General features: G+C 51.1%; 1 protein-coding gene across 2 annotated transcripts in view; it reads right to left on the reverse strand.

The window, feature by feature from the left end:
- ZBTB34 (zinc finger and BTB domain containing 34) overlaps positions 1 to 15,246 on the reverse strand; it is a 90,413-nt gene that overhangs the window by 9,365 nt on the left and 65,802 nt on the right. The window contains exon 2 of one of the 2 annotated variants that reach the window (XM_068249162.1): positions 3,549 to 5,089. In XM_068249162.1, the coding sequence (XP_068105263.1) occupies positions 3,591 to 5,069 (1,479 nt within the window). In that variant the 5' untranslated portion in view covers positions 5,070 to 5,089 and the 3' untranslated portion in view covers positions 3,549 to 3,590. Of the gene's footprint in view, positions 1 to 2,553; positions 5,090 to 15,246 lie in introns of those variants that run through there. The other variant, XM_068249161.1, reaches the window with a different exon arrangement.

Below are 15,246 nucleotides of genomic sequence, written 5' to 3' on the forward strand. Positions count from 1 at the left end.
CTGTGATAAAAAGTAAAACAATCCCACAGCAGTTTTCACAAACAATTAAGGGAAAATTATTTCAAACTAACCAAGCATAAAAAGTTTTATAAACTGCTTGTTTTATGCACATTAAAAGAAAATAGCCACAGCACCATTTCACCAATCCTCGTCTCCCTCAACAACCTTCTGCTGCCTGCTCACTGCCCTGTACAGAACACAAGCATAGAGGGGGTACAGCCACACCTCCCATCTGCCTACAGATAGCAGCCACACCTTCCCTGCAGCCTACAGACGGCAGCCACACCACCCTGCTGCCTACAGACGGCAGCCACGCCTTCCAGCCTCGTCTCCCCACTGCCTACAGACGGCAGCCACTCCTCCCCGCTGCCTACAGACGGCAGTTACGCCTCCCCACTGCCTACAGACGGCAGTTACGCCTCCCCGCTGCCTACAGACGGCAGTTACGCCTCCCCACTGCCTACAGACTGCAGCCACGCCTCCCCACTGCCTACAGACGGCAGCCACGCCTCCCCACTGCCTACAGACGGCAGCCACGCCTCCCCACTGCCTACAGACGGCAGCCACGTCTCCCCACTGCCTACAGACGGCAGCCACGTCTCCCCACTGCCTACAGATAGCAGCCACGTCTCCCCACTGCCTACAGATAGCAGCCACACCTTCCCTGCAGCCTACAGATGGCAGCCACACCACCCTGCTGCCTACAGACGGCAGCCACACCTTCCAGCCTCGTCTCCCCACTGCCTACAGACGGCAGTTACGCCTCCCCGCTGCCTACAGACGGCAGCCACTCCTCCCCGCTGCCTACAGACGGCAGTTACGCCTCCCCGCTGCCTACAGACGGCAGCCACGCCTCCCCACTGCCTACAGACGGCAGCCACTCCTCCCCGCTGCCTACAGACGGCAGTTACGCCTCCCCGCTGCCTACAGACAGCAGCCACGCCTCCCCACTGCCTACAGACTGCAGCCACGCCTCCCCACTGCCTACAGACGGTAGCCACGCCTCCCCACTGCCTACAGACGGCAGCCACGTCTCCCCACTGCCTACAGACGGCAGCCACGTCTCCCCACTGCCTACAGACGGCAGCCACGTCTCCCCGCTGCCTACAGACGGCAGTCACGCCTCCCCGCTGCCTACAGACGGCAGCCACGCCTCCCCGCTGCCTACAGACGGCAGCCACGCCTCCCCACTGCCTACCGACGGCAGCCACGCCTCCCCGCTGCCTACAGATGGCAGCCACACCTTCCAGCTGCCTACAGATGGCAGTCACACCACCCTGCTACCTACAGAGGGCAGCCCGCTGCCTGCTCACTGCCCTGTGCAGCACACAAGCATGGAGGGGGAACAGCCATGCCTACCTGCTGCCTACAGATAGCAGCCACGCCTCCCCACTGCCTACAGGCGGCAGCCACGCCTCCCTACTGCCTACAGGCGGCAGCCACACCTCCCCACTGCCTACAGGCAGCAGCCACGCCTCCCCACTGCCTACAGGCAGCATCCATGCCTCCCCACTGCTGATCTCCCAGCATTCACTCAGTTTTCTCGCATCTCGCTGACCATTTGTGGCTTTGGCATATTAAGGCTGTCGGTCTCTCGTAGGGATGTGGGGAACATTGCTGATGATCTATGAATTGGTGCAATAGTTATTTTTTTTTTTTTTGCAAAAACTGCAATACAAAACCTTTCCGGCATAGATGTAAACAACACATATTAAAGAAACGTTCTTGCCCGGGTCCGGAACGCTGAACGCCCAGGCCTGTCGAGGTTTATGCACTTACTGTGTCTATATCACTTCTAGTAATAATATACAAGGTGAAGGGTGGCCATACACACTATATTATTTATGTTGTGTGTTACACACGTCCCCTTCATGGTTATATCACTCGAAACTGGATCCCAGCCTCAACCGAACAGAAGATCTTTTGTGGCGCGAGGAAAAGAATGGGAATCTTCTGAGCTTAAAGTAAATGTCAAGCGTGTAAAAAACAACAAGTCTGATACTCACCGAGGGACATGGAAGGATCTGGGTCCTCTATAGAGCCTTCCCCGTCATCTTGTTTTCCCCTCATTCATGCGCCGCCCAGCTTCCGAAGCACTCGTGTCCCCAAGTGCTTCTAAAGCCTTCTGAGGGCTCAGAGACGTGTATTCCACCAGCTGGCCAAATACACACAACGGGGATGAAGACGCTGGAACTAGGGGAGCGTGAGAGGACAGGGAAGGCTCTGCAGGATCCAGATCCTTCCCTCTCCATAGGCGAGTATCAGGGTGTTTAGTTTTTACACGCTTGACATTTTATCCCAGATTCACACGGCCTGCATAGGCTGATCCTTTACCACAGCCAAACTTAAGGTGATCCCTGTGCCAAGAAACAGCCGTGGGCACCAGTGTGTCCTTAGTTACTTTCGAATAGAGCAAGACGATGTCACAGCATCTGCTGGCAGACCTTCCTGTCCTTGTCCTCATGTGGTGAGGGTTTCATCTTGCTCTCTTATAAAGTAAGGACACACTGGTGCCCACAGCTGTTTCTTGGCATACCAATCACCTTGAGCTTGGCTGTGGTAAAGGTTCAGCCTATGCAGGCCATCTAAAGATCAGGGATAAAGAGCTCAGAGGAATAGGTTTTTAGCAATTCTCAAATACTGGTGTATGGCCACCCTAAACCAAGACAAGTGAACCTTTTACAGAGAAATACTGAGATATTTTCTACAAACAGGGTCATGATAGAGACCAGACATGGTTATCTGACAGTTTATACCAGAATACTGGAGGGCACAGCATACTTCACATATCCAGCAATGTCAAAACATTTCAGAGGGTGTAAAAAACTATGAAATGAGGCTTCTGCAACCATCAGTGGAAATCGGAGCACCCATGAGGGACACGGGAAATTGTCCACCCAACCCTAGCTGTGCATCCAGAAACCCTCATGATGGCAATGGCCGATTGTACCCCCCAACCTGCAGGTATGTTCTAGAAAACTACAGATTTTCCAAAACAAATCAGGTAAGGACAAAAAAAAGCTTAAACCGCCAGATTACTGTTTTGCAACCAGTCATGTACGTCCAACATGGATGATCCTGGCCTACCATATCTGCAAAACAAAATGCAAGTCATTTGCTGAAATTAGATTCTTACAGTACGTATACCTAACTTTGCACCGTTTCCTATCTTCCAAGGCCACCCATCTACAACCTCGCCATAGAGTTAGCCATACACCTTACACATATATAGAATTTTTCATTCAATAAAACGCTTGAGTTGTCATAAAAAACAAAAACCAATTTCTTTCACCGTAGAGTAATTAAAACTCACTGTATATTTTTTGCCACTAACTATATGCTTCTTTAGGAGTGCAAATGTACCCTGTCTCCTTAAAAAAGCCAAAAAAAGACAACAAAAAAAAAGTATATATTAGAAAACAAACTTCAAAATAAAATAAAGTACATTTTAGTGTATCACCCAGATATTGTAAAAAGTCTGAATAACCAAGAAGCATTCCCAAAGCACAAAGGATGAGGATTTGCTTTCTCTGTAGTAAAGAGATTACCAAATAAGCATGAATATAAAATAGGCATTAGTTGACGTGTGCTTAATTCAGGGCCTCCACGTGTCTTAGGTCATCGGGGGTGGTGGTGACTCTGTGAATCTCAATACTGGAGTCCATGGCCACATCGGTAGTTGAAGTGTCGTTTTGGTCTATGTATCCTTCCATTTGCTCCGGAGATTCCACGCGATTTCTCACCTCTGCTACTCCTGGGTGGTTTTTCCGTAAGTGTTGGTTGAGTGTACCTTGGAACGGGAAGCATTTGCCACACACCTCGCAACGAAAAGGCTTGTCGTCAGTGTGCCCTCGTATATGGTATTCCAGCTGGTCTTTGCGTGTATACTTCTTCCCGCAGTACTTGCACACGAATGGCGTGATTCCCATATGGAGGCGCATGTGGCGGTCGAGGCTGCCTTTCTGGTTGAAGGTCTTCCCGCAGTAGATGCAGATGAGTCTTTCGCTGTAGGGGTGCCAATATCCTCGGGAAGACCTTTCACGGGGGCTGTTTTCATAACTTGGCGGGCTCACCAGATGTTCGGAGCTTTCCTGACTCTGGATGGAGTCATGAACCTCGGCGGCGAGATGGGATTCACGCTTCTGGCGCGCACGACCACCCCGGTAGCAGCTTAGCATTGACCTGGAAGGGCTTGCATTGCTGATGGTCCTGAAGGGCTCAGACGAGGTGGTTGTTTGGGGAGCAGCTTGAGGATAGGTATAAGCATGTTGCAGCACGGACCCGTAGGAACCTACATTCAGCATCGTCACTTGCTCGCCATCAACTAGTTCTGTGTGGTAGCCGTCGTCACCTAGAGAAGAGCTATCGGAGCAGCTAGGCCGGTCAGATTTTTCAGCTTTGACTTTAACTTCGGTAATTTGGTTTTCCTGCACCGCCTCAGCGTGATCCTGATCACCCTCTATTTGAATTTCATGTTCTGAAATGCTACCGCTACTGCCTCGGTCAGACTGACCCTCCTCTTGGGAACGGCTTCTTAATCCTTTGCCGTCATTGCTTACAATCAAAGGTCGTGCCTGCCCACTGTATGGCGGAGAGATATCCTCAGGATTGGCAAAGTAGCTGTCGTCCTTCACTCCATTGTGGTTACTCTGGCTGTCCTCGCCGCCCGCACCCACCACACTGATCTTGGAGTGTATGCGCTCCAGGATGTGAGTGCACTTGTCGATAACGCACTGCATCTGCAGGAAGCTGGCCGCGGTGAGGAAGCTCACCACATCTTTCACCTGTACGGACATTCTTCCAGTGTAGCAGAATGACAGCAACTGCTCGAATACGTTGGGGTTCTTGATAACCGATATAGATAAGCCACTCATGGTGCTCAGTGCCGAATGGTCCCGGAAGTAGGGTGAGCTGGCAGCAAGGACGGCTTTGTGCGCGCGGAAGGGCTGGCCCTGGATGTGAACGATGATGTCACACAGCTTTCCTTGCATGCGCAGTTCATTCAGTTGGCTCAGGACTGTGTTGCTGTACTCCGCCACCTCAAACTGGATGAAGCTGTTGCTGTCCATCTCGTCTCCTCCGCAGGTCTCTGAAATACAAACACAGAAAGGCTTCTGTAAATCACGACTTCAGCATGTCAGTCGTAAAAACACTTCAATCTGCCAATATTACCCTACAGCGAGAGGAGCGAGACAACACGCACCAGAAATGAGTGATCTTTCCAGGAGACATTCACCCCACTCACATACTACTCAAAACTCTACCCAGCAGCCTGTTCTATTCTACCAGGAAACCCCCCCCCCCCATACATGAGAAAAGTGTGCAGACCACAAGCACCGCACTAAGCCGCTTCCCACCAAACAAAGCTGCTATCCATCAAACTAAGCCGCCGCCCACTCTAAGGCCTCTTTTACAGGATTCGCTGATGAAAAACTGATTTGTTTTAACTTTCCATAGTACTGCATTGTAAAAAAACGTGTAAATATGCATGGAGGAGTCTTTTGGGTACCTGGAGTTGGAGGTTTCATAAACTGTGGCTGAATGCTGTGTTTGGGTATGGCTAATGTGAAGCAGTTTTTATACAACAGTGCTGTTTTTAATAAGATTTGGCCAGGCACACTTTTTATGCTTTGTAAGTCACTTAGTAATTAATAAACAAATCCCTTTTTCACGGCTGACCAGTGTCACGATTTAATTGATTTGTTGACAATTGTGGCGGTCAGGTAATATATACCTGGTGGATTTAGGGGTATTGGTTAAAGGGAACCAGAGACGAAGCACCCTCATGTATTTTACCATATATATCAGTGGGAAGATTAGAGAAAACACTTACCCTGCTCTCTGTTTCATCCGTCACTGCTCAGCCTGCTTGTTATCAGCCCTGATAAAATCACCCACTGAGCATTCAGTCTGGCTTTGCTCAGGAATCATTATAGCTTAGTCTGTCTTCTCTGATGTCTTTTCAAGCACAAGCCTGCCCCCTTGTGGCTCTGCTATAATGACTCAGCTATAATGATTCCTGAGCAAAGCCAGACTGAATGCTCAGTCAGGGAATTTATCAGGGCTGATAACAAGCAGGCTGAGCAGTGAAGGATGAAACAGAGCATGGTAGGTGTTTTCTCTAATGTTCCCACTGATATATATATATATATATATATATATATATATATGGTAACATACATGAGGGTGCTTCGTCTCTGGTTCACTTGTTATCGCATCCCCTCCTCATTCCGCAAAATTACTCTTTTTTTTACTACTCTCTGGAAAAGTGATGCATTTAAATTTCCCATAGCAGTTCATTGTAGAAAAGCTTTCGGTTTTTCAGCATACAATGTTAAGGAGGCCATAGGGAAACATGGTGGCTGGAAGGTGTAATGGTTAAGGGCTCTGCCTCTGACACAGGAGACCTGGGTTGGAATCTCGGCTCTGACTGTTCAGTAAGCCAGCACCTATTCAGTAGGAGACCTTGGGCCAGTCTCCCTAACACTGCTACTGCCTATAGAGCGTGCCCTAGTGGCTGCTGCTCTGGCGCTTTCAGTCCGCCAGGAGAAAAGCGCGATATAAATGTTATTTGTCTTGTCACTACCTTGCACATCAGTTGATCACTTCATTTAGCGCAAAAAGGACCCTAAGCCACCGCCCCCAGGTCCCATGCAGACTTACTGCCTTCGGTAGGTATATAGGATAGAGGGGGGAGGGAGGAGATTGAGCAGTGGACATTTACAGCTACTGCTAGTCAAGTATTATCCAGCTTATTGGGTCACTGAAAAGGAAAGAGCCAAATTGAGGCGACACATGCAATATTTATGTGTGTGTTTGCATGCTATTAGTAAGGATTTGTGAATGGTGCTGTGACATATGTGACAGTATGTATGTGAGAGGCATCGAGGTCCCTCTACTACTCAGCCAAAATCTTCCACTGAGTAAACGTTGAATACAAGAGAGGAGGAAGTGGCAGAAATCCTGCTTGGTCGTCCTCAGGAACAACCTGTCCTCCCTGTCCCCTTATGTCGGAATTGTTGATAACCTGCTTATAAAAGACCCCACAGCAAATCTCACCTACTCCGGGTTCCCTTCGCCATCCTTTCTGTCCCCGTCAGCACCCCTGTTCCGCCGCTGTCTCTCCTCCAAAATGCAGGCATTTTTAACAGCAATGTTGCTGACCCGGAAGTTAGCGCCATGGCACTTCCGGGTCAGCGCCGTGGCACTTCCGGGTCAGCGCCATTGCTGTGAAAACGCCAGCATTTACGAGAGGACACAGCGGCGCAACGAGGGAGCTGACAGGATGGAAAAGACAGCGAAGGGAACCTGAAGTAGGTGATTTATGCTGCGGGTTATTTATTGGTTATCAAGGAGGATGACGCTGGATACTTACCCAAGTAGCGAGTATGTGAAGGGCCAGAAGAACTGCCGATGACGTGCATGACTCGGGCTGTGGAGTCGGTACAAAAATCCACCGACTCCGACTCCTCAGTTTAGGATTCCACCGACTCAGACTCCTCTAATTTGCATATTACAATCTTGTTGATTGAAAGTATGTAACATGAAATTCGTCTCTTAACTGCCAACGCTTAGGAATTTTAAAGGACAACTGAAGTGAGAAGGAGACTGTCATATTTATTCCCTTTAGTCATAGACTAAAACTAGTCCTTGGTAAGAGTACTTGTAAAAGGTACAGGCCGGAACAAAGAACATCTATCAGGCCCTAGGCAATGTAACTGTGGGTACATGTAAGAATGATGTGCAGGTACTCTGCAGGGGAAGGAGGAGATTCTTCCTCTATTACACATTCTTCATGCACAATCTGAACCAGGTTTATGGGTGATGGACAACACCCCTGTGTTCAATGTGCACAGCATTCTCAGTGGATTCCCTGCAGCTCTGTGGGGAGTGCATATGTAGAGTATAGTACTACTGTGTAACAAAGTAAACCTGAGACAGATGAAATTAAAGTTTTATAAGTACCTGGGGCTTCCTCCAGCCCCCTTCAGGCTAATCAGTCCCTCGCTGTCCTCCTCTGCCACCTGGATCTTCTGCTATGAGTCCAGGTACTTGAGCCAGTTGGTGTAGTGCGCATGCACACACTCCGCCATTGGGAGCGTACTACACCTGCGCAGCACTATTGCACAGGTGCAGAATGCTCCTGGCTGTGGAAGCGGCATGCGGCCGGACATCGCTGACTGGCTGAATTACCAGGACTCATAGCAGAAGATCCACATGGTGGAGGTAGACAGCGAGGGACTGATTAGCCTGAAGGGGGCTGGAGGAAGCCCCAGGTATGTATAAAAAAACTTTTCTTTTCATCCTTCTCAGGTACCATTTAATTTGTAGTCACCAAACCAAATTTTAACAACATATCAAATTATTTGATTTCATCAGCAAAGGGAGTGCGTACATTTGCATAAATCAGCATCAATGCAGAATTATTTCCATCTCGTTGACCATCTCTATTAGTGACACAGCTACACATCAGGCTTTATTCTTACAGCATAGATGTTATTTAGTATATATAAGAGATTCCTGTGTACACATCATATATACAGTCACAATCAGATATGTATATCTGACTTTAAAAATACGGGGACTGCTTTATTGAAGCAGCACAAGTAACTAATTTTGATTGGTTGATTTCATTTTTGTGGACTAAGCACAGCTATTACTGTACGTATAAATTATTTATGACTATTTGAGAAATAGAACATTTTATCATATTTTCTATTTTAATTGCAGTTTCAATTCATTACGAGTCGGAGTCTGTGCATTTTTTCCCGACTCCGACTCCAGGCACCCAAAATTACCCCGACTCCGACTCCACAGTCCTGTGCATTAGTGGCTTCTATCTACTGGACATGTGCGGGGAAGGGGGGGGGGGGGGGGGGGTTACATAACCGTATCAAAACATAGGCTGTGTTTCCACTATCCGCCGTGCTGCGGCACTTCCTGTTGTGCGAGTACACATCCGAATCTCAGAAGCCATTCCATGCACAGCTATGGGATTCTCTGCCACTCGCACGAAAACTAACAGCAATGCCGCCAAATCGCTAGGGCAAGCGATACAGAAGGCGGAACCATTATTTCCTATGGCAGAGATTCCCTGTGCGATTTACCTGCGGGGAAACTGCGGATTCGGTCCGGTTTCCGCCCTAGTGGACCCTTATACATCCACTTAACATTTCATAAGTTACAAAGCCACCCACCAAACCACAAATAGTACACACAGTGTGCACATACCACACGCTCTATTAAACTCAGCAGAGACAACCCACCCTACCCCTTCCAGAGAGGTTCATGGTTATAAGACAGATGTCTGTGGCACACAGAGGGGAGTGATTATGAGACAGGTGTCTGTGGTGCCGAGGGGAGTGGTTATGAGACAGGTGTCTGTGGCACAGAGGGGAGTGGTTATGATACAGGAGTCTGTGGCACAGAGGGGAGTGGTTATGAGACAAGTGTCTGTGGCACAGAGGGGAGTGGTTATGATACAGGAGTCTGTGGCACAGAGGGGAGTGGTTATGAGACAAGTGTCTGTGGCACAGAGGGGAGTGGTTATGATACAGGAGTCTGTGGCACAGAGGGGAGTGGTTATGATACAGGAGTCTGTGGCACAGAGGGGAGTGGTTATGAGACAGGGGTCTGTGGCACACAGAGGGGAGTGGTTATGATACAGGAGTCTGTGGCACAGAGGGGAGTGGTTATGAGACAGGTGTCTGTGGCACAGAGGGGAGTGGTTATGATACAGGAGTCTGTGGCAGAGGGGAGTGGTTATGAGACAAGTGTCTGTGGCACAGAGGGGAGTGGTTATGAGACAAGTGTCTGTGGCACAGAGGGGAGTGGTTATGAGACAGGAGTCTGTGGCACAGAGAGGAGTGGTTATGAGAAAGGGGTCTGTGGCACAGAGGGGAGTGGTTATGAGACAAGTGTCTGTGGCACAGAGGGAAGTGGCTATGAGACAGGTGTCTGTGGCACAGAGGGGAGTGGTTATGAGACAGGTGTCTGTGGCACAGAGGGGAGTGGCTATGAGACAGGTGTCTGTGGCACAGAGGGGAGTGGCTATGAGACAGGGGTCTGTGGCACAGAGGGGAGTGGTTATGAGACAGGGATCTGTGGCACAGAGGGTAGTGGTTATGAGACAGGGGTCTGTGCCACAGAGAGGAGTGGTTATGAGACAGGGGTCTGTGGCACAGAGGGGAGTGGTTATGAGACAGGGGTCTGTGGCACAGAGGGTAGTGGTTATGAGACAGGGGTCTGTGGCACAGAGGGGAGTGGTTATGAGACAGGGGTCTGTGCCACAGAGAGGAGTGGTTATGATACAGGGGTCTGTGGCACAGAGGGGAGTGGTTATGAGACAGGGGTCTGTGGCACAGAGGGTAGTGGTTATGAGACAGGGGTCTGTGGCACAGAGGGGAGTGGTTATGAGACAGGTGTCTGTGGCACAGAGGGGAGTGGCTATGAGACAGGTGTCTGTGGCACAGAGGGGAGTGGCTATGAGACAGGGGTCTGTGGCACAGAGGGTAGTGGTTATGAGACAGGGGTCTGTGCCACAGAGAGGAGTGGTTATGAGACAGGGGTCTGTGGCACAGAGGGGAGTGGTTATGAGACAGGGGTCTGTGGCACAGAGGGTAGTGGTTATGAGACAGGGGTCTGTGGCACAGAGGGTAGTGGTTATGAGACAGGGGTCTGTGGCACAGAGGGTAGTGGTTATGAGAAAGGGGTCTGTGGCACAGAGGGGAGTAATTATGAGACAGGGGTCTGTGGCACAGAGGGGAGTGGTTATGAGAAAGGGGTCTGTGGCACAGAGGGGAGTGGTTATGATACAGGGGTCTGTGGCACAGAGGGGAGTGGTTATGATACAGGGGTCTGTGGCACAGAGGGGAGTGGTTATGATACAGGGGTCTGTGGCACAGAGGGGAGTGGTTATGAGACAGGGGTCTGTGGCACGCGGCAGGTGGGAGTGGGTTTGTCCGTTGCAGAGAGGAGTGGTTTATAGTCTCCTTCCTGCTGTACAGCAGTCTTATTGTCGTGGAGTCACAAAGCGGCAATGAAATCCGAAGGAACGCTAATATTCAGCCTTGTGTTGGGAACAAAGACGCCGCGCTGCAGAGAGACGCTTAAATAAACCCACCGCGCCTTTTCCACAGTAATTCTTTCTGCTAGAAATAAGAAAACTAATTGCCCCTGGGAATTACAGGCGAGACAAAAGCCTGCAAATCCCCTGCCAGAAATAGTCGGGTCTGAGCAGTAAAGTAGGTTACCCTGGAAGCTTCTCTATACCGCTCGCTACACAGAAATTGATATTCACTGCGAACGCAATTAAGATTCAGACCCTCTCGCTGCATTCATTCATTTACATACTATATAAAAAGAGAATGTGCTGTACCTGCGCACTGCATGATGGGAGAGCAGGGAAGAGCGGTCCAGAGATACTACCCCTGCATCTGCAGGCTACCTAATCCCCCCCGAAATCACACCTGGTGCTGTACCTGCACTGCATGATGGGAGAGCAGGGAAGAGCGGTCCAGAGATACTACCCCTGCATCTGCAGGCTACCTAATCCCCCCCCGAAATCACACCTGGTGCTGTACCTGCACTGCATGATGGGAGAGCAGGTAATGGCCCAGAGATACTACCCCTGCATCTGCAGGCTACCTAATGCCCCCTGAAATCACACCTGGTGCTGTACCTGCACTGCATGATGGGAGAGCAGGGAAGAGCGGTCCAGAGATACTACCCCTGCATCTGCAGGCTACCTAATCCCCCCCGAAATCACACCTGGTGCTGTACCTGCACTGCATGATGGGAGAGCAGGTAATGGCCCAGAGATACTACCCCTGCATCTGCAGGCTACCTAATGCCCCCTGAAATCACACCTGGTGCTGTACCTGCACTGCATGATGGGAGAGCAGGGAATAGCCCAGAGATACTACACCTGCATCTGCAGGCTACCTAATGCCCCCTGAAATCACACCTGGTGCTGTACCTGCACTGCATGATGGGAGAGCAGGGAATGGCCCAGAGATACCACCCCTGCATCTGCAGGCTACCTAATGCCCCCCGAAATCACCCATGGTGCTGTACCTGCACTGCATGATGGAGGAGCAGGGAATAGCCCAGAGATACTACCCCTGGATCTGCAGGCTACCTAATGCCCCCGAAATCACACCTGGCACTGTACCTGCACTGCATGATGGGAGAGCAGGGAATGGCCCAGAGATACTACCCCTGCATCTGCAGGCTACCTAATGCCCCCTGAAATCACACCTGGTGCTGTACCTGCACTGCATGATGGGAGAGCAGGAAACAGCCCAGAGATACCACCCCTGCATCTGCAGGCTACCTAATGCCCCCAGAAATCACCCGTGGAGCTGTACCTGCACTGCATGATGGAGGAGCAGGGAATAGCCCAGAGATACTACCCCTGGATCTGCAGGCTACCTAATGCCCCCGAAATCACACCTGGCACTGTACCTGCACTGCATGATGGGAGAGCAGGGAATGGCCCAGAGATACTACCCCTGCATCTGCAGGCTCTCTAATGCCCCCCTAAATCACACCTGGCGCTGTACCCGCACTGCATGATGGGAGAGCAGGAAACAGCCCAGAGATACTACCCCTGCATCTGCCTAATGCCCCCGAAATCACACCGGGCGCTGTACCTGCACTGCATGATGGAGGAGCAGGGAATAGCCCAGAGATACTACCCCTGCATCTGCAGGCTCTCTAATGCCCCCCCAAATCACACCTGGCGCTGTACCCGCACTGCATGATGGGAGAGCAGGAAACAGCCCAGAGATACTACCCCTGCATCTGCAGGCTACCTAATGCCCCCCGAAATCACACGTGGTGCTGTACCTGCACTGCATGATGGGAGAACAGGAAACAGCCCAGAGATACTACCCCTGCATCTGCAGGCTGCCCCCCGAAATCACACCTGGCGTTGTACCTGCACTGCATGATGAGAGAGCAGGAAACAGCGTCCCAGAGATACTACCCCTGCATCTGCAGGCTACCTAATGCCCCCAAAATCACACCTGGTGCTGTACCTGCACTGCAAGACGAGAGAGCAGGAAACAGCCCAGAGATACTAACCCTGCATCTGCCTAATGCCCCCCGAAATCACACCTGGCGCTGTACCTGCATTGCATGATGGGTGAGCAGGGCATAGCCCAGAGATACTACCCCTGCATCTGCAGGCTACCTAATGCCCCCTCGAAATCACACGTGGTGCTGTACCTGCACTGCATGATGGGAGAGCAGGAAACAGCCCAGAGATACTACCCCTGCATCTGCAGGCTACCTAATGCCCCCCGAAGTCACACGTGGTGTTGTATCTGCACTGCATGATGGGAGAGCAGGGAACAGCCCAGAGATACTAGCCCTGCATCTACCTAATGCCCCCCCTCCCCCCCGAAATCACACCTGGCACTGTACCTGCACTGCATGATGGGAGAGCATGGAAGAGCGGCCCAGAGATACTACCCCTGCATCTGCAGGCTCCCTAATGCCCCCCGAAATCACACCTGGTGCTGTACCTGCACTGCATGATGGGAGAGCAGGGAAGAGCGGCCCCAGAGATACTACCCCTGCATATGCAGGCTACCTAATGCCCCCCGAAATCACACGCTGTACCTGCACTGCATGATGGGAGAGCAGGGAATAGTCCAGAGATACTAACCCTGCATCTGCAGGCTACCTAATGCTCCCCGAAATCACACCTGGCGCTGTACCTGCACTGCATGATGGGGGAGCAGGGAAGAGCGACCCAGAGATACTGCTCCTGCATCTGCAGGCTACCTAATGCCCCCCGAAATCACACCTGGTGCTGTACCTGCACTGCATGATGGGAGAGCAGGGAATAGCCCAGAGATACTACCCCTGCATCTGCAGGCTACCTAATGCTCCCCGAAATCACACCTGGTGCTGTACCTGCACTGCATGATGGGAGAGCAGGGAACGGCCCAGAGATACTACCCCTGCATCTGCAGGCTACCTAATGATACCCCAAATCACACCTGGCGCTGTACCTGCACTGCATGATGGGAGAGCAGGGAACGGCCCAGAGATACTACCCCTGCGTCTGCAGGCTACCTAATGCCCCCCGAAATCACACCTGGCGCTGTACCTGCACTGCATGATGGGTGAGCAGGGAATAGCCCAGAGATACTACCCCTGGATCTGCAGGCTACCTAATGCCCACCGAAATCACACGTGGTGCTGTACCTGCACTGCATGATGGGAGAGCAGGGAACGGCCCAGAGATACTAACCCTGCATCTGCAGGCTACCTAATGCCCCCCCGAAATCACACGTGGTGCTGTACCTGCACTGCATGATGGGAGAGCAGGAAACAGCCCAGAGATACCACCCCTGCATCTGCAGGCTACCTAATGCCCCCCGAAATCACACGTGGTGCTGTACCTGCACTGCATGATGGGAGAGCAGGGAACGGCCCAGAGATACTAACCCTGCATCTGCAGGCTACCTAATGCCCCCCGAAATCACACGTGGTGTTGTACCTGCACTGCATGATGGGAGAGCAGGGAACAGCCCAGAGATACTACCCCTGCATCTACCTAATGCCCCCCCCTCCGAAATCACACCTGGCACTGTACCTGCACTGCATGATGGGAGAGCAGGGAAGAGCGGCCCAGAGATACCACCCCTGCATCTGCAGGCTACCTAATGCCCCCAAAATCAATGCGGGTTCCCTGAGTCGTTTGTCGCAGCAGGGAATCCTGCCGTTCCTGCAGAGCGGGTGCTGGCAGAAGCAATATCTGCAGCCTCCCCGCTCTGCTGCCCTGGCGCGATGAACGACTCTTGGGGACATGCATGTCCCCGCCTGGTGCCCGTAGGAGAGAGAGAGAGAGGGGCAGGGGGAGGAGATAGAGCTGAATCCGGCGGCTTTATTTGTTACATTGCCGCCGGCTTAATTTCATGAAATTAACTAACTTTTGAAACATTTGGCCGCAGCGAGACGGCCAGAACATACATTAATCTTACTGGAATCATTTCAATTCTAACATTGGCTGCACCGTCGGGGTCACTTCGCACATTGACCGGCCAGAACCCGAAGTGGCCAAACTTCGGGTTCTGGCCGTAACATATATAAGAGATTCCTGTGTACACATCGTATATATACAGTCACAATCAGATGTGTAAATCTGACTTTAAATATACGGGGACTGCTTTATTCAAGCAGCACAAGTAACTAATTTTGATTGGTTTATTTCATTTTTGTGGACTGAGCACA

The sequence above is a fragment of the Hyperolius riggenbachi genome, chromosome 8 (genome assembly GCF_040937935.1).
Source record: "Hyperolius riggenbachi isolate aHypRig1 chromosome 8, aHypRig1.pri, whole genome shotgun sequence".
NCBI lineage: Eukaryota > Metazoa > Chordata > Amphibia > Anura > Hyperoliidae > Hyperolius > Hyperolius riggenbachi.